This window comes from Ambystoma mexicanum, chromosome 2q (genome assembly GCF_040938575.1).
Source record: "Ambystoma mexicanum isolate Mex_15411 chromosome 2q, UKY_AmexF1_1, whole genome shotgun sequence".
NCBI lineage: Eukaryota > Metazoa > Chordata > Amphibia > Caudata > Ambystomatidae > Ambystoma > Ambystoma mexicanum.
Window position 1 is genome coordinate 1,097,126,337 of NC_090924.1, and position 27,607 is coordinate 1,097,153,943.

General features: G+C 52.4%; 1 protein-coding gene across 3 annotated transcripts in view; it reads right to left on the minus strand.

The window, feature by feature from the left end:
• The window catches only part of CDK6 (cyclin dependent kinase 6), an 896,150-nt gene that overhangs the window by 670,538 nt on the left and 198,005 nt on the right, over positions 1–27,607 (minus strand). For all 3 annotated transcript variants that reach the window (XM_069648455.1, XM_069648457.1, XM_069648456.1), the window contains exon 4: positions 4,425–4,592. In XM_069648455.1, coding sequence (XP_069504556.1) covers positions 4,425–4,592 — 168 coding nt within the window. The remainder of the gene's footprint in view (positions 1–4,424; positions 4,593–27,607) is intronic.

The window sequence follows — 27,607 nt, forward strand, 5'->3', positions numbered from 1 at the left end:
ATGGTTTGTCTCTTGAGCCCCAGGAATGCGGTAACCAGCTTCGGCAGCTCTTATGTCAGTAATCCTGAGCCCCCTGTTGACACCAGTCTCTGGGCTATGTTTCTTGCGCAAACCATGGAAGTCCATTTGTTCATTTAAAATGGGTGGTGGGTGAGGGGCTTCAGACCATGTGCAGGCCAGACAGGGCCCTACCTTTAGGGGTGCCATTACTATTATGCCGTTTACCTGTATGGCAGGATGAACGTTACACTGATGTCCTTCTGTGAACATTAGAATGGATGATTGACACAAATCCTGTGGGGTTCTCTCCACTTCCCTGAGGGTTCGGAATTCTTAGGAAGATGATTGGGTCTTTTCCTCTAGAGGTTCATACTGACTGGTCTGGGAACATAGGAGGGTCACTTGGACATCCTCTATGCGCCGCTTGCTAACCTAAGGGGCATCCCAGATCACAAGACCCACTATGAGTCTCGGGTTTTGGTCATTCCTTCAGACTTTGTCACACTTGCATGCTAATATGAACTCACTTTTACGTGCACAGTTTACCTGCAATATGAAATTTCCTTGATCATACTATTGAAAGGGAAACCATACTGCAAAACCACAGATAGTGACTCCTTACTGGCTTACAACAGTTTTCTTCCAGAATGTCTTGGAGGCAATTTGCCATTTGGACACTGCCCGAGACTCCGCTGGCAGAGCACAGGCAGCCTTCCCTTTAACAATCATGCAAAAACATTAACCACCAAGCTAGATCAAATGGTATACACAGAAAATCGTGAAAAAGTGAGAAACAACTTTCTCAACATTATCTTTAAAGGTTAAGATCAACATCAAACCACCCTAGACAGTATGAAATCGTGAAGCCAATCAGTTCCACCCCCTTCCCATTCATAAAAAAGATGTTCAAATCTGAACAAACAGTTCATAAGGAAGGATATGCAGCTCAAGAAACAACTCTCCCAGTGACCAATATAAAGCACTTTGGGCCTACCCCATCACAAGGACACTGCCTGTTCAAAACTACCAGTCCATATATGCAATATAATAGCAAAAACCTATGAGATTCCTCTTCCATATCAATCTAATAAAAAGCAACACACATTTCGGATAAACAGCCAGAGGTGCACATGTAGTAAGTGAAAAGCCAGTGAACACTAAGATGTCTCATCACAGACCACAAAGAGAGGTAGGTAACCAGCTTCCCACACAATCTTTAGTAACATATCTATCAACGGTAAGTGAATTACTCCCCACTCCCTTTTCAGGATCAGGTTTTTGCAGAGCAGTAAGAGCTCTTTCCCACCTTGCAAGACTTAAAGATGCCACTGCTTTTCGAGTTAGCCACCAAGCATCTATGTACATTTAAGAAGCAACAACGATAGACTGATCAAACCTGGGATATGTTCATTGAAAAAGGTCTGAGAATTTTACCCTGCCCTCTTTTCCTTACAGACTCGAATTCTGAAGGCTGCACATTCTGTACTCCCCTGCCTTTTTCGGTACACCTCACCATGACCTGGTGGGCCTCTCTTTAGGCTTGAATTAAGCCTTGTTTGAAGAAAGTCCACTAACCCATCACAAGGACTGAAACATGTGTGGATATAGATTAGAGAATGCTAAGCATCTTCCCTCAAGACCTTTACATTTATTTATGTTGGGGGCATTTGAGTGAGAATCTAGCTTCGGAAAGCAACAGAGTGCTTGACAGAGTAATCGGGGGAAACTACAGGAAGGGGGAGTTAGCAATGAGGGGTACAGCATAGGAGCAGGGACCAAGCAATGAAAGGGGTGGGTTGACAATCTAGAGATGCAGGCAACAGTGGTCTAGCATCCGGTAAAATTAGGAGCACTTGGGGGATAAAATAGGAGAGGGAACAGAAAGGACAGCAGGAAGAAGCGGAGGATCACAGCAGGATGGCTACACAAGAAAGGGTGAATGCTTGCACCGGCCACAGGGAACTGGGCGAGGGGGAAGGGCTGTCACGATGAGAGGGGCACACTGAATGGCTCTACAGGCCTCTTCTCCGCAAGGAGAGCATGGGGTGAAGTCCTAGATATTGAGGAGGAGCAAGTCCTTGAAGAGTAAGGTCTTGAGATCCTCCATGAATTGCAGAAGCTTGGGGGCAGTCTGATCTTGACGGGGAGAAAGTTCCAGAGTCTGGGGAGTAGACTGAGAAGGCATCTCTTCTGGTCCTTCCTGCAGTGTGGTTGGTCTAGCCTGCTCAGATCTTGACTTCTGGTGAAACTCTGCAGATCCTGAGCAACAGGTAGCTGGGAGACCAGAGGATGACCACCATGTGGAGATGCAGAAGTATTTGAATGTGATCTGTGCATGTAGCAGGAGCAGGGATAAGGTTGAATATGAGGTATCCTTTGATGAGACATGCTGCTCAATGTAGCTGAATTGGTCTTGGCGAAGCCTTCAAGAAGAGCATGGCCACCCTCCATGTGGGAGAGATTAATTATATTTTGTTGTCACTACCTTATGGGTACAACCATGAGGGATACTTGGTTCATGTATGTGTTCATACAAATTTGTATTTACAATACATTGTTTCACTTTGCAATATGTTTTCACTTTGCAATATTGGATGAAGAAAGTAGTGATGGGTTATAAACGTATCATTAATCGCACACAAAGAATAAAATGTCTAAATCAATAATTCGAACAACATGTAGTAAGAACAGAACATCACACAGAGAAACAGGATATAACAATCGACTTGTCCAACTAGAGTGGTCATGAACCATGGGTGAGAGGGCGAATTCAGGAACCAAGCACATATGCTGCAGGTCAAGACAGGGTGTTCAATAGAAATTAAAGCTGTGTGCAAGAGTCATGTTAAAAAGAAACCGAGCCGGTAATTATATTAAGCATACGGTCCGTTTTGGTGCTCCACAGCACTGGCGTTAGTATTAACCAATTTAAATGGTACCAAATGCACTGAGTCCAAAAGGATCACAAACAATTTGATCTGCTGCAACGTGAAACTGTAGCTGTAGTGTAAACACAGATCCCTGCAGTAAGTGCTTAACCTTGTGAGCTTTATGGGCTACTCCTGAACATGAGTGGCTAGTTACAACCCATGTGCTTACAAAGATGACCGCAAGAGAGATGCTGCAGAAAATAGGCTTAGCAGCGAGTACTTCAGTTATGCTAATAAAATACTATAGGAGGGGAGCACAACAAAAAGCTTCCCTACAAATAGGGGCCTTAAACAAGATTGTGTCTCTCTCCTGTTTAATCCTTCAGTAGCCAACTTAGACTTGGCAATAAGAGGTGCTCATCATTTTTGCTGAATTTTGGAGGGAGAGCATAGTATGGCTCTCACACGCAGATGATACTGTCGTCATTGATCGGACGCCAGTAGGCCGCCAACATTCGTTAGAAGCCAGGTATTTATATGCTAAGCGAAATGACCTCGGTATCAACTTAAGGAAGACAAAAATAATGACAATTGGGAAGAGGGCATATGGAGGGACCTCATATTCTTGACCCATGTGTGGGATATATCTGGAGCAGGTGAAATAATATAAATACTTGGGACTGCCTATAAAGGCTACACGCAACCCTGTATATTATGTTGAGGCTCTTCCCCCTAAAGCATGACGGAAATGGCTGGCGTTCAAGGGTGTTATAGACAGGAATGGGGGTCACTCTATTGAGGCCAAGCTCAAAGCCTAGAAGGTCTCTTTTGTCCCAGAAATAAGCTGTGCACTAGACGTTTTGCCTGAGAAAGCGGTTTAGTGGCTCCATAAAAATTAAAATACTACTGTATGTATTGTACAGTCTCCTCTGTGACATAGTGGGAAAGGGAATTGTGTGATGGTCACATGCAATGGTCAAGTCATAAAGGATTCAAGGCTGCAGACTGTATTGTCTTGCCTTGCTACGATGCACACTTGTGAATATAGTCAGTGCACTTATCAACGAAGCTAGCACCATTGCTATTCATTTGACATAAGCCGCAACTGTTGGCTTTCCCAATGACTGACTGTAAATATGCACTATAGTGCTTAGTGCGAAGAAGGTGTGAGAATTCTTGATTTGGCAATTTCTATGTACACCTTAAACAGGACCACCACTCACTACGATGGATATGTCAAATAAATATTAATTATCTCTCTTAGATGTGGGTTCCCTTTTTTGCGGCACCATATATTATCAGAACCCTATATTATCTGGATTAATTCCGACAGGATAAGTATGATCTTGGCCGGAACAGGGCGATCCCAGCTTCAATCTATTGCACTTGCTCTTAACATTGTAAGGCAGTGTTCTATTCAGATATCGTTCTGACAGCAAACATACAAAAATATCAATTAATGTTGAAAAACTATTGCACCAAGCAGTGGGGCTCATCTTCAAGTAAGTATCCATGCTGATGAAGAAACACAAGACAAAACATATCTGAACTTACCACTGATGTAAGTGCCATTTGGAAGCTGTAGATTCGTGCCAGGCCGAAGTCTGCTAATTTTATTTGCCCACTGCTTGTGACAAGAATGTTCTGTGGCTTCAGATCTCGGTGAACCACACGGTGTGAATGAAGGAAATCAAGGCCTTGAAGCAGCTGGAACATCATGTCCTATCACAGAGAAGAACAAGCAGGTTTTACGAAATCTACAAATATTAATAAAACACACATTACCAAAGCCAACAGTCTTGGCTTCTGCAAATATAACTCCTTTGGTCACACAGGCATAGAGAGACCGATAAAGCGGCTGGCGAGGCACAAGGAACATGGATACGGGAGAGGCACCCCACATTCCTGTTTTCTCCAGACTTACCACCTCACCTGTGTTTTCAGTATGAGCTGTCCATTTCATGCCACACCATGTACAGCTACAACAATAGCCCCAGCTCCTTCTGTACACCGCCACCCACAAGCTAAAGCGAATGGTGGCATGACAGTGCAACCTGTTAGCGGCGCTAACGCAACCCCCGACAGCCGTTAATATGTACGTTTCAACAGGTGGCATTAAATGGTCATGTATACAAAAATATGGTAAAGCTTAAGCACCACTGGGGCAATGGGTGGTCCTGAAGCGCCAGCTTTCAAGCAAAACCAGTGCTGGCACTAAAGCACCTACTGATGCAAACCAAATGGTGTAGTGCCACCTGCGAGCCAAATCCAATGGTGGTGCTGGCAAGTCTTCACATTACAGTGCTCCATCAAACACGTAAGCAGTTTTTCATCTATAATTTAGAAGGTGTTAGCTTCGGGCCTGCATCTTAGTTGTACCTTTATTTGGGATATTTGCATTCAAGGTCTTTTTGCCCCTGGCAAGATTACCATCATTCCAGGCACATGTTAGGTTCCCATTTTGAGGAACACTGCTGCTTGAGCCCATTCCCTCCTTACCTAAAATTTGACACCACTTCTAAGCTGCTATCAGCGGTACCCAATCACTTTATAAACGCAAAAGAGTAGACATATCAACATTTTTTAAGATCCATTGTAGATCATGTAAAAGAGGGTGGGAGCTAAAGAACAAAGGTAACGAATTACACCAGGGCAATTCTGCCATCCAAATGGCAGAATCCATACGCACATGTACAATTGTCATCCTAACTCCTCAGTAAATTGGACAGATTTCCGGAAACAATGGCAAAAAGATGCTAGAAAAATAATCCACTGTCAGCACTTCATGATCAAAGATCAAATTTGAATTCTGAACATATAAGTCCCCTTCGATAATACAGTGAACATTCACAAACCAATTCGGGAAAAATACTTGCAAAACTCTTACAAAGAGAGCGCTGAACATAAATATATATGGTGCAGATACCTTTCAACTCCATCATCGAATGCTAAACCTCTAAAAAGGGAAAAATCCACCAGCTTACCATGAAATCCATGTTGGCCACACATGTAGTGCACAGGCCGCTCTTTGGGTGCTCCTTCAGACTATGTTTTGCAGGTTTGGAGATAGAGATGAAGGCAACCAAAACCAAGCTACAAATGATGGTGTGTTCTTTATTTGGCACTCTCACACCTTTACGAAGAACATGCTTACGTACAATTATCACCAAACCGAATGTATCAACTTCCAAAGGATGAAAGGCCGAGTTGGCCTCACCGGGTTTCGAACCTGCATCTTGCAGACCACAGCAGCGAGTGCTCATCCTGCGGACCTATCTTACAGGGCACTAGGTTTCTGCCACCTCAGACACCGATGAGCTGAAAAGCATAGAACATCTTTGCGGCATTCCAACAGAGCAGTGCAAATAGTCTCCCTGGTAAGGAGTGACTGGGATTCATACTGAAGACAGGTAAGCCAATCCCTTACCGTTATAGAACTGTCCTCTCAATCACTGTCGCCTCTACTGAAATTATTTATTCCATAGCCTTATACATCCATTTAACAAACATTATTGAATTAATACTGGTGACAATCTGAAGTTATCATCTTCGGCATTGCTTTCAGTGCTAATGTACCATTTAATGCAAAATGGTCTCACAATCTATATGCCATCTGCGTTTTAGGGCTACTCATCCTTACATATTTAACTTAATAAAGCCCGGAACATGTGTATTGCATTAACGCTTGGTTCATCAGCATAGCTCAGAATCAAATTGATAGAGGATGACTGTGAACCTAATTTTCCTATTTTCACCCTTATGCATACTAATTCAAAGTCCAAAATCAAGTCAACATCAAAAATGTGTATCACCGTTTACCGAGGTATCACACAGAGCAGCCTCAATATTTCATGTAATGTGAAGTTTTCTTCTATGGCATGACCTCTGCCATTGCAGTGGCATCTTACCCATGGTTTTGGAAGAAAGGGAGTGGTGAGGAAAGCTAATGGAAGGAGAAAGAGGCAATGTGTAAATCCTGAAGTGTTGAGTGCTGATCAGAAGGTTCCACTTTCTGTGTGCCGGCATGTCTCTAGGTGGTTCCTGGTAAGTGAAGTATTGGGGTGTGTACATTCAGAAGGGTGCCTCAGTTGTTCATATCCCATACAACTCACTACCAATGGGGGATGCCTGGATAGTGGGGTGTTCGGGAGATTGTTATGGGTTTGAGAGATGGAAAAGTTACTTACCTGTAACTCCTGTTCTCCAGCATTGGTACCTTACATGGATTCACATGCTTATGAATATTCCCAATCGCTAGGATGGGAATACTCTATAATATTAAAGCAGTTTTCCTTTAAAGCCTAAAAAACTGCTTGTCACTTATTTAGCCCTTTGCTGTCACTTTGGGTCATACTGCCCCAACCAATGACGTCCGTCCTCCTTAGCTCCGCTCCTGGTGCCCATCTTCAAATTTAAGAGCGTACGTAGCCGTGGGAATAGGAACCACTGAAGAGCCACAGGGGTTAGGAAGGAGGGTCGCATGTGAATTCACGTGAGACACTAATCTATGATTATAGCCGCTCCAGAAGCTTGTGCCACTCTGATACTCAGTTTATTCGCTCATTCTGGCATTCTGGAGACAGATAGAGGAATTAAAAACAGATTTAAGAGGAGCTAGACGAGAGACAGGAAGACCAAAGAGTACTACAGAACAATCAAATAATCGAGAAAAGATTAATGAAGAGATTAGAAGCTTAGTGGCACTGAAAGTGAGAAGAGGTCTGACTTTCCGAATATGGAAAAGATTGAAACGACAGGAACGGGATGTGATCAAAATGTGATGAGCGAAGGAAAGATTAGTGTCAAGATGAAAACCATGGTTGCAGGCGGTAAGAGAAAAAGGCAGATGAGAAGGGGAAAACAGGACAAAGGGAGGAGAAACAGGCAGAGGAATAGTATTAGCAGGGAGACTTCAGTCTTAGATGGATTAAGGACAAGAAAGTGGTCCGACATCCACATTTTAATAGCAGAGAGACAGGCAGAGAGATTCATGTCAATAGTATGTGTAAAAGAAGAAAAAGATAGAAATAGTTGGGTTTCATCAGCATAAACATGATGAGACAACCCAAAAGACGACATAATAGCCAAGGGAGAGGTATAGAGACAGAAAAGGAATGAGCCAAGAACAGACGCTTGTGGAACACTGTGCGAAAGAGGAAGGGGATCAGAACCAACACCAGACCAAGATACTGAGTAAGTGTGATTAGAGAGATAAGATTGAAACCATGTGATTACAGAACCAGAAAATCCATAGGAGGAAAGGGATTGAAGAAGTAATGTATGAGGCACCGTCTCAAAAGCAGCGGATAAATCCAAGAGTATAAGAATATAAGAGTGTTTAGCATAGCGGGCGAAAAGAAGAGAGTGACAGATGGAAAGAAGAGCAGTTTCCGTGCAATGAAGGGTTCAAAACCAGACGAAGCGAGCTAAAATAGAATTAAGAGTGACAAAGGAAGAAACCCGGGAGTAAACAAGACGTTCCAACAATTTAGAAAGGTAAGGAAGAAGAGAAATAGGACGAAAGTTAGAAGGAATAGCAGAATCCATGGAAGGTTTTTTCAGGACAGGAATTATAATAGCATGTTTGAATAGAAGAGGGAAAGTAGAAGTGGTAAGAGCGATATTGAGAAGACTGGTAATGTAACAATTGAGAGAAGGATAGATTTTAAAAATAGAGTAGAAGGAACAGGATTTTTAAGAGAAGCACTTAAGCCCGGGAGAGGAGTAAAGAATTATCAGAATTAGAGATTGGCGAAAAAGAAGAAAAAAACACAGTAGAAGGATATTTTGCTATTTTATGTGGAATTTAAACTCGCAGAACGCTATGTCTTAGCTCCTCACCCCGATTTTGTAGCACATGATCACTCTTTACTGTTGGATAACCAGGAGCTGCCTCTTAGCCCCTGCTTATCCAATCCTAATTTTGATACCTGCTAGAGTAAAAATGATATGTGATATGATATGGCATTTATAACGCGCCTATACAAAAGTGTTTCAAAGCGCAGCGAGGGAAGGGGAACAGGAGGAAGACAGAGACATTGATCTTACTAGGCCAGGTGATATTGAGATCGCACAAGTGCAGGGGGGGGGGGAGTGTGGGAGCTGAGGGGGAAGGGGCAGTGCAATATATAGGATCAATAGTAAAAAATAAATAAAAACAGTGGGAAAAGTGTGGTCAGCTTGTGGCAAGTGCAGGGGTAAGTGCAGACATCAAGTGTGAAGAGCTGGTGGGGACTCTAGGGATACAGAAACAGCCCCCAAGTGCAGGGGTGGCCCAGGAGGCAGTGCAGGTATGCAGCTGGTGGGGAGGGGACCTGGACCCAGGATCAGACGGTAGCCAGGTGACCAGTGCAGTTTCAGTCAGGAGTTCAGCAGGGGAGAGGAGGAGAGAAAGCAGAAGCAAAGACAAAGTTCTTGAAGTGCTTCCGGAACCGAAGATGGTTCTCCTCAAGTTTCAGGGGGGCAGGGAGGCTGTTCCAGAGGGAGGCCCCAACCGAAGAAAGATCGACCACCAACACGCTGCTTGGAGAATCGACTGACCCTGAGGGAGTTGAAGGCGGATGAGCCAAGAGTTTGAGAAGGAAGATATTTAGGAAGAGAGAGTTGGAGGTATTGAGGCCCCAGGCCCCAGAAGGCCTTGTGGATAATGCAGAGGGTTTTGAACTTAATCTTCGCAGCCACTGGGAGCCAACGCAGAGATTTCAGTCCTGGAGAGATACGACCCCTGGGCCTGAGGCCAAGGACAAGTCTCGCAGTCCTGTTCTGGATGAGTTGCAGAGGGCGGAAAGTAGAAGCAGGCAGATCTAGAAAGAGGCTGTTGCAGTAGTCTAGCCTAGTGAGAACCAGAGCTCTGGAGACTGGTAGTGCGACTTCTTAGAGACGTCCGAGATGTGAGGCGAGAAGGAGGTGTTTAGCCTCACAGGTGGGAGAAGGAAGAGGGCCAAGAGAGGCCGGCCAGGGAACGACAGGAAAGGAGGGTGCAGGTGTGCTGAGGAGAATCTCAGGCTTACTGGCATGAAGGCAGAGATCGTTGGTGGCACACCACTCCTGGATAGCGGGCAGTCAGAGATGAGAGAAGGAGAAGAGGTGGTGGAAGGGAGCCTGAAAATGAGCAGAGTGTCATCCGCATTGCACTGAAACTTGGAGCAGAGAGTGGCAATGCAGTGAGCAAGAAGTGCCAGGTATTGGTTGAACAGCCAGGGAGATAGGTTAGACCCCTGGGAACACCACAGGTAGAGATAGAGATAGAGGAGAGGAAGGACCCAAGTTGGACCTGGGAGGGTCGATCGGAGAGGAATGAGGTCAGCCAAGCCAGAGCCTGATCAGTGATACCCAGATTATCACAGAGGCGGTTGAGCAGGATGGCATGGGTGACTGTGTTAAAGGCAGAAGAGAGATAAAGTAAGATCATGGTCATGGAGACAACAATCAATTCAGTGTGTAGATTAAGCTGGGAGATGGCCAGCTTTTCCAAGAATTTTCCCAGGAAAGGAGTGATGGAGATAGGGCGGTAATTAACACGGCAGGAGGAGTCGGCTGAGGGTTTCTTAAGAAGAGGGTACACAAGGGAGTGCTTCATGGGGGATGGAAGACTCCAAATGTCAAGCGACTAAGCAAGTACAATGCCCATTGCCACCTCAGTTCCCCACATAGACCCTAGGAGTGTAAGAAACGATGTGCAAATATATCTCACCAATGCCACTGGTGAGTGCACATTTTAAGCTCTCAAGAGACGTGTAAGAATGAAACGGTGGAAAAGTGATTGGTACCACAGTTGTGAGCCTCCACAATTTGACACTGTGTTCAGGTATTCTCTAAGCTTTGTACTTTGCAGCTCTACACCAATTCAGTCGCTTCTCACTTCACGTTGTATCAACAGTGGGTAGATTGCCATATCTGTCATGTTACCGAATTGCTAAAGCATGTTTGTATTGAATAAAAGTCTATATGACCTGTAGGAATGAAGATTTTTGATTGTGTCCATAACCAAATTAACTTTAGTGTTTTTTTGGTATCCAATGTTATCGGGTCAACATTTCTTTATTAGCTGCATGAGGCACCACTTAATGTTTTGAATCTAGCTTCATTTTTAGGCACCGTTCATGTTTTGAATCTAGCTGTTTTGAATCATGCTGCATTTCCAGGCCCTATTTTTAATTCTAGCTCTATTGAGTATCACATCTGACATGAACCCATAGCAATACTCATGTGGCCACAGCTCCACTCCTTTGTACTCCATGCCACCTCTGAACTCGGCCACCCCCTGTGCACACATCTCACCTAGCTCCTTCAGGCCCCCTCCAGGCCTTAGTGCACACAGAGCCTCTGCCACCTGGCGTCGTCTCCACCATCTGAAGCCTTCAGGCTGCATCTTCCCACCATGCCTCATGCATCCCAGAATAGCGCTGCATGCTGACGTTCAGAAACCAGACCAATGACCCACTCTGCCACTCTACCTCCCCCTACCATCCTCACACCCTCCTCTCCCGTCACTCAGACACGCACTCACCTCACCCCTATGCTCCCAACTCTACCCCAACGCTCCACCTCCCTTCACCTTACCCCACCTACCATCCTCCCCAACTCAAATTTCTCATCCCCAAGCCGGCCTCACACATCCCAGAGTAGAGCTGCCCGATGGCATTCCAGAAACCAGACCATCAGCCATGTATGCCACTCTACCCTCCCCCTCCATCTCCGTCCTCCTCTCCAACACACCTTCACACACACACACACCCCTGCCCACCTCCACCCACTCTGCCCAACACTCCTCCACCGTACACCTTACTGCCTTCTCCCATCTTCCCTAACGCATTTGCCTTTCCTCCGGCCCCCCTGGATGACACGCTGCTTTCAACAGCCCCTCTTTCACACAAACACCCCCATATCCCCTCATTAGCTCCCAGACACTCTCTTGAACACAAAGGCCACATCCACCACTGGACATTGCACCCTCAATCCTTACATCAGACCAAGACTCCTCCATGCCCCCTCCCTTACACCATCTTGTCCTCCCCTCCAACATCGCCATTTGCCTCCCCTCCAAAATTTCCCAAACCCGACCACCTTCAAACCACCCACCCCTCTCAAAAGCACACCTCCCAGATCCACACCTTTCCCCCATGTATGCCTCTCCTCACAGCCTCTCGCCTCCCCTGCATCTCCCCCTCCTCCTCAGTCCCCTCCAATTCTAAACAAGCTCACCCCTACACCCCCTCTCAGATAGACCTAACATGCCACTCCTCCTCTCGCCTCTCACCCCCACATACTTGCGCCCATCCTCTCACTCCAAGATCTAACCTCCCTCACAAACCTTACCCGCTCTCTTGCATACTCATCAAGCCAGATCTGTTTCCGAAAACAAACACATCGTGGTTGACTTTATCTCTGATGAGAACCCAGACATCCTCTAAATCACTGAAACCTGGTTCTCCGACTATGAACTAGTCACACACAAGTCTTTCCCCCCCAGCTACTCCATGGCCATGCACAATAGGTCCAGAAGAGCTGGAGGATTACCCAGCCTTTACAAACAACACCTCTCAGTGTTACGTACCGAGAAACAACCCTGCAACACAGATTGGGAATCACTGCTAGTAAAAATCCAACTCTCTCCGTCTTTCACCCAGAGTGTCTTACTCCTTTACAGACCTACTGGCAACAATAGAAACTTTGCAGACTTCCTTAATGACTCCCTACCATCTATTCTGAAACCCCACCCATCCCTTACCATATAAGGAGGCTTCAAAATCTGGTTTAACGTTCCCTCCAACCCTAGGACTCGTCCGCTCATCAATGACATGGAAGCTCTCAACAGGACTCAACTGATATCACAACGCACTCACATAGTAGGACACACCCTTGACGCTTTATTCAGCTCTACCGACTATCTCCCCCATGCCTCCCCGTCCTCTAATTTGGACCAATTAGTCCACCATCCTCTCTATCTCAACCTCCTCCCCTTTCCCCCGTAGAACCATCTCACTAGCCCCACCTCATCCCCCCCTCCTCTGTACCACTCTTGAATAAGGTCATTATAAATCCTGACCTAGCCAATTCCCTTTTTTACTCCCTCCCAGCCGTCACACTACATGAAGGACCTTCCTCCATTGACCTTCTTGGCATTGGCTCTCCAATGCCCTCATCCCTCTCACACCAACGAGATCTGCCTCCCAGAGAGCAGGTCCTAATCCCAAGTAGAACACACCCTCCCTCAAATCCTTAAAACTCTCAAGCATCACCTGGAGTACACTTGGAGGGCCAACCACTCGCCTAAAAAACAAAAGCACTTATGCCAGACAGACAGACCAAGGCCTATAGGATTGGCATTAGGAAAGCCAAAAGATACTACTATGGAAACCGACTATCCAACTCCCGTACCCCTACCGGAAAACTCCAAAGGATCATCGCAGAATTCAAGACTTGAAGCTGTTCCACACCTCCCTCCCCCCACTCCCAAACACTCTGCAATGTCCTGTCAGACCACTTTTACAACATCACTAGTGAAAGACATCACCAAATTAGCATCATTCATTCGCCCTCTTCTCATCCTTGTCCTGTCTCTTCCCCCCCCCCCCATCCTCTGCTCACTCCATTTATCACCCTGAATTCCTGAAACTACTATCGCAAAGCCGCCCCTCCGGTTCCCCTGGAGATACCTGCCCCCTCCTCACTACCGATGAACATTCTATCCGCAGCCTGGACAGGCTGCGTTGCAAGATCCATAATTAACCATTCTCTTACTTCAGGCATCTTTCCCAAGGCTTTCAAAACCTCCCATGTCAAGCTCTTTCTTAAAAAGCCCACCCTGGAACCCCCTCCTTCCTTCAAACTACCACCCTATCTCAAACACCAGCTTCATTGCCAAACTCTTAAACAGCGATGCATACTCGCAGCTCTGCCTCTACACAGAATCTAACAGTCTTCCCGACCCTGCCCAATCTGGTTTCAGGCCCTGCTGAGGAACAGAATCTTCCATCATCGCCACATGGGATGACTTGAAAAGAACTGCAGACTCGGAAGGCTATGCTGCATTTATCCTGCTTGACCTCTCTTTTGCCTTTGACCGCATCGACCACAGCATCCTCACCGATCGACTCAACTCTCTTGGTATCAGGGATTCCACACTAAGATGGATCTCCTCATTCCTCTCAAACCACTCAACTCATGTTCCTCGCCCCCCGGCCTTTCCCCAAAGGGGTCCTGCAGGGAGCCTCCCTGTCCCCCCCCTCCTATTCAATCTCTACCTTAGCCCCTTCCCTGCAATCATCCGCTCTCTTAACCAAACCAGCTACAACTACACAGATGACACCCAGATAATTTTCAAGATTCCCAAGTCGCTGGCTTCCCCCTGACCTGACCTTGCCTCCTGCCTCTCTGGAATCGACCACTGGATGACGGCTAACAACCACCTCCTCAACCCTGGGAAAACTGAAATCCTAATCTGGGGTAAAACATCTCTTATCTCAACCCATCCCCTGGCAACCCTCCCTAGGAGCCCCACCCGCAACACCCGTCTCTGTAAAAAGCCTGGGATGCACTTTAGACTCTGACCCATCTCTCTCTCTCATCACATCAACACTGTGTCCAGAACTTGTTATTTCCACCTACATATTCTCAGAAGAATCTTGCCTAATCTCTCCTACCCTCACAGAGTCTCAGCAATCCTTGTTAATCATCTTCTACCATTTAGACTTTGCCAACTCCCTCTAACTGGGCGCTCCTGCCCATCAGCTTCGAAAACTCCAGCAAATCCAAAATTCTGCAGCTAGACTCCTCCTTGTCCTCACACCAGGTGAACACATCACCCCTGCCCTTAGAGTTCTACCTTCAAATGTGCACATCTCTACACTGAGGTTTAAATGTGGGTTAGCCTCAATGAACAGTTGGTACAGGTGGAGAGTGTTATCACTTTATCATAAACTTTTGACGGCAGTACCAAATACGCTCTATAAAGACTTGAATAATAACATGAGGAAGGGGGCAACCAAACCTTTGAATGACTTTAGGGAGCATGCAGATGACTTCCATGGGGAGCTATACTCAAACAGTGGGGAGTTACTTAGTTACTATCGCTTCTGTAAAACAATCCTATTTGAATATGATTGGATTAGCCCAATCGACAGAATGAGAAGTTATAAATTATACAACAAAGTGTCTACAAATTGACACTTCCATCCCCAGCACACCAATTAAACTAGAAATCCAGTCAACTTTTAAGAATTAAATTCATCATTTTACTTATGATCTAATCATAACAACGTAATACAAATCATACAAATTACAATTCACATTTTTCAGTACAAAAACCATAAATTCAATTAATCAAATAATACTTCTTCCAATCAATGGGGAAATCCAATATGTAACACAGAAACTTGTAGCTCGCTCTATGCGTTTCGGGGGAAGTTATAAATTATATCATAACTACTCACTAATTGAAAAATCATTAGGTCTGATCCCAAACTACTTGAGATGGTTCCCCAATGGTTATTGCCGTTCCTTATTCCTTAGATTCTGACTTAATATTATACAAACAGGGGAAATCCTTGCAGTTTGAGTGACTGAGATGGATGAAAAAGAGAAAGGAGGCTGTAATTATTGTGACAGTGAAGCAACTGTGCAAACGCAAAAGCATTTGCTGGTAGAATGTACAGTCCTAGACCAACTGAGAAATATGTTTTTCACCCATTTCTTCCATATGTCGGAGTGGTTAAAATCAGATGCTTTTTGGAACAGATTGGAAGTGGACAAGAGTCGTACCTTACTAAAAGTGTTTTGACATTTGTAGGGGAAATTCATTTGGTTGAAATTAAATATGATTAAATATATATCCCTCTAATTGAGGGAATTTTGCAATTGTAATTGAAGAACGTACATCTAATATGTTTCTATTTTAATCATTTTCTTTGCATGTGTTTTGATATATGCAAGGTTGAATTAATTCAACCAATACATATTAAAGAATAAAGAAAAATAATAAATACTACACTGGTTCCTATCAGCCGACGGGCGACTTAAGGTCTTGTTCATCACACAAAGTGCCCTACACAAGACTGGCCAGAATTCCTCCAAGACAAGCTTACTAATGGGATAAAGGAGTCAACTAAAGGACAACTACTAGTACTACTATGAGACTCAATCTATTAGAAAAACTGTAAAAGCTGGCTTTAGACCATGCTGTGACACCGAAGTGGTACTGCAGATGGTGCTTGATGATCGAATGACTATTTTTGATGATGCCAGTGTTGCAGCAAAAATACTTTTAGATCATTCCTCAGAATTTGATTCAATTCACCGCGACTTTCTTCTGCAACACCTCTGAGACCTAAGAACAGGGCCTCTTACCCTCAGCTTGATAAAGTCCTTCCTAGCCAATCATTGTCATCTTCATAATTTACCAAGCTCTCAGTTGCGGATGGCTGGCTCCACATGTGGGATCATCAGATGTTGGTTTTGACCCATCACGCCTTAAGATTAATCTTCACCTGCTGACCCACAAAATCAAACCCTTTAACCCGAGTGCTGAATTATGTGGCAGGCACACAAATTGAGCCCGTTCCACATCTCTAACCTCAAAGTATTTATTTATGTATTGTTCACTTGTAAGGCGCTTATATGGGAAGCAAATATTGTTTCAAATATATTTGCTATCTACATAAGGGCCGCATCCCACCTTACATGTTGCTTTCGTTCATTCAGCTGTCTCTGCCCCCACTGTCCTGTTTCTCTTCTCTTCTCTTTCCTTTAAAGACGGTACCACTGCTGTGTGTTGTGCCCCGTTTCAAAAATGACTGTCAACACGGATTTGAAAAAATCCCACCAATGATTTCACCATTGCCCTTTTCATTGAAGAAAAAAAAAAAAAAAAAAAAATATATATATATATATATATATATATATATATATATATATATATATATATATATATTTATGGTTAAGTTGCTGTTTCCATAGGAAGAGCACTTTCTGGGCAGCTTATAACTTCACTCCCCCTGGACGAACTGTCCCCAAACATTGCAAACAGAAGTATATGGCCCACTCTGAACGTTTTTGCAAAGTTTGGTGGGGTTTGGTCCAGGGGGGGCAAAGTTATAGGGGGGGTCCCAAAACTTCTTTTTTTCCCATATACATAATGGGAAAAAAATGTGCTCACGCCTACAGCACAAACCGCTGGACGGATTTACACCAAATTTGCGGCGGGAGCGGCGGCCTGGTCCCGAAAGCGTGATTTTTTTTTTATTTGGTGTAAATCCGTCCAGTATTTTTTTTTAAAATGACAAAAATATAAGTGAAAAAAATGTGTGATATCTGTGTCCGCTTCGCGGACACAATTCCCTGTTCGCTCCGCGGAAAGGACGGGGATTGGGCAAGCGGCTTGCGTGATGTCTGCAGACATCTGACATGCTTTCCTATTGGCTCCGGTGAAGCGTGCAGTGCATCGTATTGTGAGAGACGCCCGCCATCTTTGTTTATCGTTTGCATCAGAGCGCTGCATAGTAAGCTCTGTGTCTCTCTCCCATTCCCCTCCACCCCACCGCTCATGGCCCGTGTCTCTCTCCCGTTCCCCCCACCCCTCGCTCATGGCCCGTGTCTCTCTCCCGTTCCCCTCCACCCCACCGCTCATGGCCCGTGTCTCTCCCGTTCCCCCCACCCCTCGCTCATGCCGCGTGTCTCCCCTGTTCCCCCCCACCCCTGCTCATGCCGCGTATCTCCCTCGTGCTCCCCCACCCCCCGCTCATGCCCCGTGTCTCCCCTGTTCCCCCCATCCCCCGCTCGTGCCCCGTATGTGCCCTGTTCCCCCCCACCCCCGCTCATGCCCCGTGTCTCCCTCCCATCCCCCCCACCCCTGCTCATGCCCTGTGTTTCCCCTTTTCTCCCCCACCCCCGCTCATGCCCCGTGTCTCCCTCGTGTACCCCCCACCTCCCGCTCATGCCTCGTGTCCAGCTTGTGTACCCCCCCGCGTCTCCCTCCTGTTCCCACCTCACCCCCCGCTCATGCCCAGTGTCTCCCTCGTGTTCCCCCCACCCCCTGCTCATGCCCCGTGTCTCCCTCGTGTTCCCCCAACCCCCGATCATGCCCTGTGTCTCCCTCGTGTTCCCCCCAACCCCCGCTCATGCCCTGTGTCTCCCTCGTGTTCCCCCCACCCCCCGCTCATGCCCCGTGTCTCCCTCGTGTTCCCCCCACCCCCGCTCATGCCCCGTGTCTCCCTCGTGTACCCCCACCCCCCGCTCATGCCCCATGTCTCCCTCGTGTACCCCCCACCCCCCGCTCATGCCCCGTGTCTCCCTCGTGTACCCCTCACCCCCCGCTCATGCCCCGTGTGTCTCTCCTGTTGACCTCCACCCCTGCTCATGCCCCGTGTTTCCCCTGTTCCCCCCCACCCCCACCCCCGCTCATGCCCTGTGTCTACCTCATGTACCCCCACCCCCGCTCATGTCCAGTGTCTAGCTTGTGTACCCCCCGCTCATGCCCCATTTCTCCCTCCTGTTGCCCCCACCCCGTGCTCATGCCCCGCGTCTCCCTTCTGTACCCCCACCCCCGCTCATGCCCCATGTCTCCCTCCTGTTCCCCCCCACCCTTGCCCGTGGCCTGTGTATCCCCCCTGTTCCCGCCCCACCCCCCGCTCATGCCCCGTGTCTCCCTCGTGTTCCCCCACCCCCCGCTCATGCCCCGTGTCTAACTACTGTTGCCCCCCACCCCCGCTCATGCCCCGTGTCTCCCTCGTGTTACCCCCCAACCCCCGCTCATGCCCCGTGTCTCCCTCGTGTTCCCCCCACCCATGCCCCGTGTCTCCCTTGTGTACCCCCCACCCCCGCTCATGCCCCATGTCTCCCTTGTGTACCCCCACCCCCGCTCATGCCCCGTGTCTCTCTCCTGTTGACCCCCACCCCCGCTCATGCCCCGTGTCTCCCCCGTGTTCCCCCCACCCCCCCGCTCATGCCCCGTGTCTCTCTCCTGTTGCCCCCCACCCCTACTCATGCCCCTGTTCCCCCCACCCGCCGCTCATGCCCCGTGTTTCCCCTGTTCCGCCCACCCCCGCTCATGCCCCGTGTTTCCCCTGTTCCCCCCACCCCCGCTCATGCCCCGTGTCTAGCTCGTGTACCCCCCCACCCCCCGCTCATGCCCCATGTCTCCCTCCTGTTGCCCCCCACCCACTGCTCATGCCCAGTGTCTCCCTTCTGTACCCCCACCCCCGCTCATGCCCCATGTCTCCCTCCTGTTCCCCCCCACCCCCGCTCTTGCCCATGGCCCGTGTCTCCCCCCTGTTCCCGCCCCACCCCCCGCTCATGCCCCGTGTCTCCCCCCTGTTCCCGCCCCACCCCTGCTCATGCCCCGTGTCTCCCTCCTGTTGCCCCCACCCACTGCTCATGCCCAGTGTCTCCCTTCTGTACCGCCACCCCCGCTCATGCCCCATGTCTCCCTCCTGTTCCCCCCCACCCCCGCTCTTGCCCATGGCCCATGTCTCCCCCCTGTTCCCGCCCCACCCCCCGCTCATGCCCCGTGTCTCCTGTTGCACCCCACCCCCCGCTCATGCCCCGTGTCTAATTCCTGTTGCCCACCAACCCCCGCTCATGCCCCGTGTCTCCCTCGTGTACCCCCCACCCCCCGCTCATGCCCCATGTCTCCCTCGTGTACCCCCCACCCCCCGCTCATGCCCCATGTCTCCCTCGTGTACCCCTCACCCCCGTGTCTCTCTCCTGTTGACCCCCATCCCCGCTGATGCCCAGTGTTCCCCCACCCCCTTGCTCATGCCCCGTGTCTCCCTCCTGTTGCCCCCCCACCCCCGCTCATCCCCTGTGTCTCTCTCCTGTTGCCCCCCCACTCATGCCCCGTGTCTCCTTTCTGTACCCCCCACTCATGCCCCGTGTCTCCCTCGTGTTGCCCCCCCACCCCCACTCATGCCCCATGTCTCCCTCCTGTTCCCCCCACCCGCCGCTCATGCCCCGTGTTTCCCCCGTTCCGCCCACCGCCGCTCATGCCTCGTGTCTACCTCGTGTACCCCCCCACCCCCCGATCATGCCGTGTGTCTCTCTCATGTTGCCCCCCACCCCCTGCTCATGCCCCGTGTCTCCCTCGTGTTCCCCCCACCCCCCGCTCATGCCCCATGACTCCCCTATGTACCCCCGCTCACGCCCCGTGTCTCCCTCGTGTTGCCCCCCACCCCCCGCTCATGCCCCGTGTCTCCCTCCTGTTCCCCCCGCCCCCCGCTCATGCCCCATGTCTCCCTCGTGTACCCCCCACCCCCCGCTCATGCCCCGTGTCTCCCTCGTGTACCCCTCACCCCCGCTCATGCCCCGTGTGTCTCTCCTGTTGACCTCCACCTCCGCTCATGCCCCGTGTTTCCCCTGTTCCCCCCCACCCCCACCCCCGCTCATGCCCTGTGTCTACCTCATGTACCCCCCACCCCCGCTCATGTCCCGTGTCTAGCTTGTGTACCCCCCGCTCATGCCCCATTTCTCCCTCCTGTTGCCCCCACCCCGTGCTCATGCCCCGCGTCTCCCTTCTGTACCCCCACCCCCGCTCATGCCCCATGTCTCCCTCCTGTTCCCCCCCACCCTTGCCCGTGGCCCGTGTATCCCCCCTGTTCCCGCCCCACCCCCCGCTCATGCCCCGTGTCTCCCTCGTGTTCCCCCACCCCCCGCTCATGCCCGTGTCTAACTACTGTTGCCCCCCACCCCCGCTCATGCCCCGTGTCTCCCTCGTGTTACCCCCCAACCCCCGCTAATGCCCAGTGTCTCCCTCGTGTTCCCCCCACCCATGCCCCGTGTTTCCCTTGTGTACCCCCCACCCCCGCTCATGCCCCGTGTCTCTCTCCTGTTGACCCCCACCCCCGCTCATGCCTCGTGTCTCCCCCGTGTTCCCCCCACCCCCCCGCTCATGCCCCGTGTCTCTCTCCTGTTGCCCCCCACCCCTACTCATGCCCCTGTTCCCCCCACCCGCCGCTCATGCCCCGTGTTTCCCCTGTTCCGCCCACCCCCGCTCATGCCCCGTGTCTACCTCGTGTACCCCCCCAACCCCCGATCATGCCGTGTGTGTCTCTCATGTTGCCCCCACCCCCTGCTCATGCCCCGTGTCTCCCTCGTGTTCACCCCACCCCCCGCTCATGCCCCGTGACTCCTTTTTGTACCCCCACCCCCGCTCATGCCCCGTGTCTTCCTCGTGTTGCCCCCCACCCCCCGCTCATGCACCGTGTCTCCCTCGCACCCCCCTCCCCCCGCTCATGCCCCGTGCCTCCTCTGTTCCCCCATCCCCCGCTCATGCCCTGTGTGTGCCCTGTTCCCCCCACCACCGCTCATGCCCCGTGTCTCCCTCCCGTCCCCCCACCCCCGCTCATGCCCCGTGTTTCCCCTGTTCCCCCCACCCCCGCTCATGCCCCGTGTCTAGCTCGTGTACCCCCCCACCCCCCGCTCATGCCCCATGTCTCCCTCCTGTTGCCCCCCACCCACTGCTCATGCCCAGTGTCTCCCTTCTGTACCCCCACCCACGCTCATGCCCCATGTCTCCCTCCTGTTCCCCCCCACCCCCGCTCTTGCCCATGGCCCGTGTCTCCCCCCTGTTCCCGCCCCACCCCCGCTCATGCCCCGTGTCTCCCTCCTGTTGCCCCCACCCACTGCTCATGCCCAGTGTCTCCCTTCTGTACCGCCACCCCCGCTCATGCCCCATGTCTCCCTCCTGTTCCCCCCCACCCCCGCTCTTGCCCATGGCCCATGTCTCCCCCCTGTTCCCGCCCCACCCCCCGCTCATGCCCCGTGTCTCCTGTTGCACCCCACCCCCCGCTCATGCCCCGTGTCTAATTCCTGTTGCCCACCAACCCCCGCTCATGCCCCGTGTCTCCCTCGTGTACCCCCCACCCCCCGCTCATGCCCCATGTCTCCCTCGTGTACCCCCCACCCCCTGCTCATGCCCCATGTCTCCCTCGTGTACCCCTCACCCCCCGTGTCTCTCTCCTGTTGACCCCCATCCCCGCTGATGCCCAGTGTTCCCCCACCCCCTTGCTCATGCCCCGTGTCTCCCTCCTGTTGCCCCCCACCCCCGCTCATGCCCTGTGTCTCTCTCCTGTTGCCCCCCCACTCATGCCCCGTGTCTCCCTTCTGTACCCCCCACTCATGCCCCGTGTCTCCCTCGTGTTGCCCCCCCACCCCCACTCATGCCCCATGTCTCCCTCCTGTTCCCCCCACCCGCCGCTCATGCCCCGTGTTTCCCCCGTTCCGCCCACCGCGGCTCATGCCTCGTGTCTACCTCGTGTACCCCCCACCCCCCGATCATGCCGTGTGTCTCTCTCATGTTGCCCCCCACCCCCTGCTCATGCCCCGTGTCTCCCTCGTGTTCCCCCCACCCCCCGCTCATGCCCCATGACTCCCCTATGTACCCCCGCTCATGCCCCGTGTCTCCCTCGTGTTGCCCCCCACCCCCCGCTCATGCCCCGTGTCTCCCTCCTGTTCCCCCCGCTCATGCCCCATGTCTCCCTCGTGTACCCCCCACCCCCCGCTCATGCCCCGTGTCTCCCTCGTGTACCCCTCACCCCCGCTCATGCCCCGTGTGTCTCTCCTGTTGACCTCCACCCCCGCTCATGCCCCGTGTTTCCCGTTCCCCCCCACCCCCACCCCCGCTCATGCCCTGTGTCTACCTCATGTACCCCCCACCCCCGCTCATGTCCCGTGTCAAGCTTGTGTACCCCCCGCTCATGCCCCATTTCTCCCTCCTGTTGCCCCCACCCCGTGCTCATGCCCCGCGTCTCCCTTCTGTACCCCCACCCCCGCTCATGCCCCATGTCTCCCTCCTGTTCCCCCCCACCCTTGCCCGTGGCCCGTGTATCCCCCCTGTTCCCGCCCCACCCCCCGCTCATGCCCCGTGTCTCCCTCGTGTTCCCCCACCCCCCGCTCATGCCCGTGTCTAACTACTGTTGCCCCCCACCCCCGCTCATGCCCCGTGTCTCCCTCGTGTTACCCCCCAACCCCCGCTAATGCCCCGTGTCTCCCTCGTGTTCCCCCCACCCATGCCCCGTGTTTCCCTCGTGTACCCCCCACCCCCGCTCATGCCCCATGTCTCCCTTGTGTACCCCCCACCCCCGCTCATGCCCCGTGTCTCTCTCCTGTTGACCCCCACCCCCGCTCATGCCCCGTGTCTCCCCCGTGTTCCCCCCACCCCCCCGCTCATGCCCCGTGTCTCTCTCCTGTTGCCCCCCACCCCTACTCATGCCCCTGTTCCCCCCACCCGCCGCTCATGCCCCGTGTTTCCCCTGTTCCGCCCACCCCCGCTCATGCCCCGTGTCTACCTCGTGTACCCCCCCAACCCCCGATCATGCCGTGTGTGTCTCTCCTGTTGCCCCCACCCCCTGCTCATGCCCCGTGTCTCCCTCGTGTTCCCCCCACCCCCCGCTCATGCCCCATGACTCCCCTATGTACCCCCGCTCACGCCCCGTGTCTCCCTCGTGTTGCCCCCCACCCCCCGCTCATGCCCCGTGTCTCCCTCCTGTTCCCCCCGCCCCCCGCTCATGCCCCATGTCTCCCTCGTGTACCCCCCACCCCCCGCTCATGCCCCGTGTCTCCCCCGTGTTCCCCCCACCCCCCCGCTCATGCCCCGTGTCTCTCTCCTGTTGCCCCCCACCCCTACTCATGCCCCTGTTCCCCCCACCCGCCGCTCATGCCCCGTGTTTCCCCTGTTCCGCCCACCCCCGCTCATGCCCCGTGTCTACCTCGTGTACCCCCCCAACCCCCGATCATGCCGTGTGTGTCTCTCCTGTTGCCCCCACCCCCTGCTCATGCCCCGTGTCTCCCTCGTGTTCCCCCCACCCCCCGCTCATGCCCCGTGTCTCCCTCGTGTTCCCCCCACCCCCCGCTCATGCCCCGTGACTCCTTTTTGTACCCCCACCCCCGCTCATGCCCCGTGTCTTCCTCGTGTTGCCCCCCACCCCCCGCTCATGCACCGTGTCTCCCTCGCACCCCCCTCCCCCCGCTCATGCCCCGTACCTCCCCTGTTCCCCCATCCCCCGCTCATGCCCTGTGTGTGCCCTGTTCCCCCCACCACCGCTCATGCCCCGTGTCTCCCTCCTGTCCCCCCACCCCCGCTCATGCCCCGTGTTTCCCCTGTTCCCCCCACCCCCGCTCATGCCCCGTGTCTAGCTCGTGTACCCCCCCACCCCCCGCTCATGCCCCATGTCTCCCTCCTGTTGCCCCCCACCCACTGCTCATGCCCAGTGTCTCCCTTCTGTACCCCCACCCACGCTCATGCCCCATGTCTCCCTCCTGTTCCCCCCCACCCCCGCTCTTGCCCATGGCCCGTGTCTCCCCCCTGTTCCCGCCCCACCCCCCGCTCATGCCCCGTGTCTCCCCCCTGTTCCCGCCCCACCCCCGCTCATGCCCCGTGTCTCCCTCCTGTTGCCCCCACCCACTGCTCATGCCCAGTGTCTCCCTTCTGTACCGCCACCCCCGCTCATGCCCCATGTCTCCCTCCTGTTCCCCCCCACCCCCGCTCTTGCCCATGGCCCATGTCTCCCCCCTGTTCCCGCCCCACCCCCCGCTCATGCCCCGTGTCTCCTGTTGCACCCCACCCCCCGCTCATGCCCCGTGTCTAATTCCTGTTGCCCACCAACCCCCGCTCATGCCCCGTGTCTCCCTCGTGTACCCCCCACCCCCTGCTCATGCCCCATGTCTCCCTCGTGTACCCCCCACCCCCTGCTCATGCCCCATGTCTCCCTCGTGTACCCCTCACCCCCCCGTGTCTCTCTCCTGTTGACCCCCATCCCCGCTGATGCCCAGTGTTCCCCCACCCCCTTGCTCATGCCCCGTGTCTCCCTCCTGTTGCCCCCCACCCCCGCTCATGCCCTGTGTCTCTCTCCTGTTGCCCCCCCACTCATGCCCCGTGTCTCCCTTCTGTACCCCCCACTCATGCCCCGTGTCTCCCTCGTGTTGCCCCCCCACCCCCCACTCATGCCCCATGTCTCCCTCCTGTTCCCCCCACCCGCCGCTCATGCCCCGTGTTTCCCCCGTTCCGCCCACCGCCGCTCATGCCCCGTGTCTACCTCGTGTACCCCCCCACCCCCCGATCATGCCGTGTGTCTCTCTCATGTTGCCCCCCACCCCCTGCTCATGCCCCGTGTCTCCCTCGTGTTCCCCCCACCCCCCGCTCATGCCCCATGACTCCCCTATGTACCCCCGCTCACGCCCCGTGTCTCCCTCGTGTTGCCCCCCACCCCCGCTCATGCCCCGTGTCTCCCTCCTGTTCCCCCACCCCCCGCTCATGCCCGTGTCTCCCCTGTTCCCCCCCACCCTCTGCTCATGCCCCGTGTCTCCCTCCTTTTCCCCCACCCCCGCTCATGCCCCGTGTCCCCCTCCTTTCCCCCCACCCGCCGCTCATGCCTCGTGTCTCCCCTGTTCCCCCACCCCCGCTCATGCCCAGTGTCTCCCTCCTGTTTCCCCCACCCCCGCGCTCATGCCCCGTGTCTCCCTCGTGTTACCCCCCCACCCCCTGCGTCTCCCTCGTGTTCCCCCACCCCCCGCTCATGCCCCGTGTCTCCCTCGTGTTCCCCCCACCCCCCGCTCATGCCCCGTGTCTCCCTCGTGTTCCCCCCACCCCCTGCTCATGCCCCGTGTCTCCCTCGTGTACCTCCCACCCCCCGCGTCTCTCTCCTGTTGACCCCCACCCCCGCTCATGCCCCGTGTCTCCCTTGTGTTGCCCCCACTCATGCCTCGTGTTACCCCTCCACCCCCCGCTCATGCCCCGTGTCTCCCTCCTGTTCCCCCACCCCCGCTCATGTCCCGTGTCTCTCTTGTTCCCCCCAACCCCCGCTCATGCCCTGTGTCTCCCTCCTGTACCCCCACCACCCGCTCATGCCCCGTTCCCCCCACCCCCTGTACCCCCACCCCACGCTCATGCCCCGTGTCTCTCCTGTTGCCCCCCCACCCCCTGCTCATGCCCCGTGTCTCCCTCCTGTACCCCCCAACCCCCTGCTCATGCCCCGTGTCTCCCTCCTGTACCCCCCACCCCCACTCATGCCGTGTCTGCCCTGTTCTCCCCCACCCCCGCTCATGCCCCGTGTTACCCCCCACCCCCGCTCATGCCCCGTGTCGCCCATGTGTTACCCCCCACCCCCTGTTCATGCCCCGTGTCTCCCTCCTGACCCCCCCACCCCTGCCCCGGGTCTCCCTCGTGTTGCCCCCCCACCCCCTGCTCATGCCCCGTGTCTCCCTCCTGTTCCCCCCACCCCTGCTCATGCTCCGTGTCTCTCTCTTGTTCCCCCCCACTCCCCGCTCATGCCCCGTGTCTCCCTCCTGTTCCCACCACCCCCGCTCATGCCCTGTGTCTCCCTTGTGTTACCCCCCCACCCCCAGCTCATGCCCTGTCTCCCTCGTGTTACCCCCAACAACTGCTCATGCCCCGTGTCTTCCTCGTGTTCCCCCCACCCCCGCTCATGCCCCGTGTCTCCTTCGTGTTAACCCCCACCCCTCGCTCATGCCCTGTGTCTCCCTCCTGTACCCCCCACTCCCCGCTCATGCCCCGTGTCTACCTCGTGTTGCCCCCCACCCCCGCTCATGCCCCGTGTCTCTCTCCTGTTGTCCCCACCCCCGCTCATGCCACGTGTCTCTCCCCTGTTCCCCCCACCCCCCGCTCATGCCCCGTGTCTCTCCCCTGTAAACCCCTACCCCGTGTCTCCCCTGTTAACCCCACCCCCGCTCATGCCCCATGTCTCCCTCCTGTTACCTCCACCCCCAGGTCATGCCCCGTGTCTCTCAAGCAATATTCATAAGCTTGCCATGTTGAATAGTGAAATGATAACTGTTTTCTTATTAGAGTTTTGCGTACTGAGAAACATGTAATAAAACCCACTTACTACATTATTGCATTATAATAGACAAAACACAAAGAGACAACACCACATACAAATATGTATATATACAAGGAAATGGAAGTAAAAAAAACAGCAGTAGTAGCAGAAAGTGTTCATAACCTAACTGATTACCTTTATGCAGAGAAATGATTGCTCTGTTTCTAAGCTGTTACTTACCCTATGTATATATATCACATGATGTGCTTGGACCCTAAGGTAAATAGTGTGGGTACAACATATAAAAATAGGAGCATATACAGGGAAAGTACAGTAAGAAAAAAACAATAGAACTATCAGAAAGTGCTGATAACTCTACTGATTATTTTAATGTTCAAAAAGGATTGCTGTCTTTCAAGGTTGTGTCTTCCCCCATGTATATGTTTCATATGATATAACTGGACCATAAGGGAATTATTGTAAGAACATACTTGAAGGATAAGCCTACAAATATAGTACGTTTACAATTCTTAGTTCCTAACTGTTACTGAAGAAAAACATGTGGCCTAGATATGTCAGTAAAGAAAAAAGGGGGAGCCAGACATGTGATGTCATCATTGATGTCATCAGTGACATTTGTGATGTCATCTTTGATGTCCTGGGTGTTAGGCTTAGCAGTGCACGATGGTGGCGCGAGTTATGGTTGCTTAGCTTACCATAACTTGCGAATTTCAAGGGTTTTTCGGTTTTACTTGGAACCATAACGTCCCTTTAACAAAGTTTTTTCACTGATATATATATATATATTTTTTTTACCGCATTAGTGGAATTTGTCAGTAATCGTGTCAAGCTGTTTTGGCCCATTTCAGTTTCATTTTTATCCTCTTCATTTTCCAAATTTCACACTTGCGTTGTTCTGAACTTTTGAAATACATATGACAATTTTTCACAGTTATCAAAATGTAATTT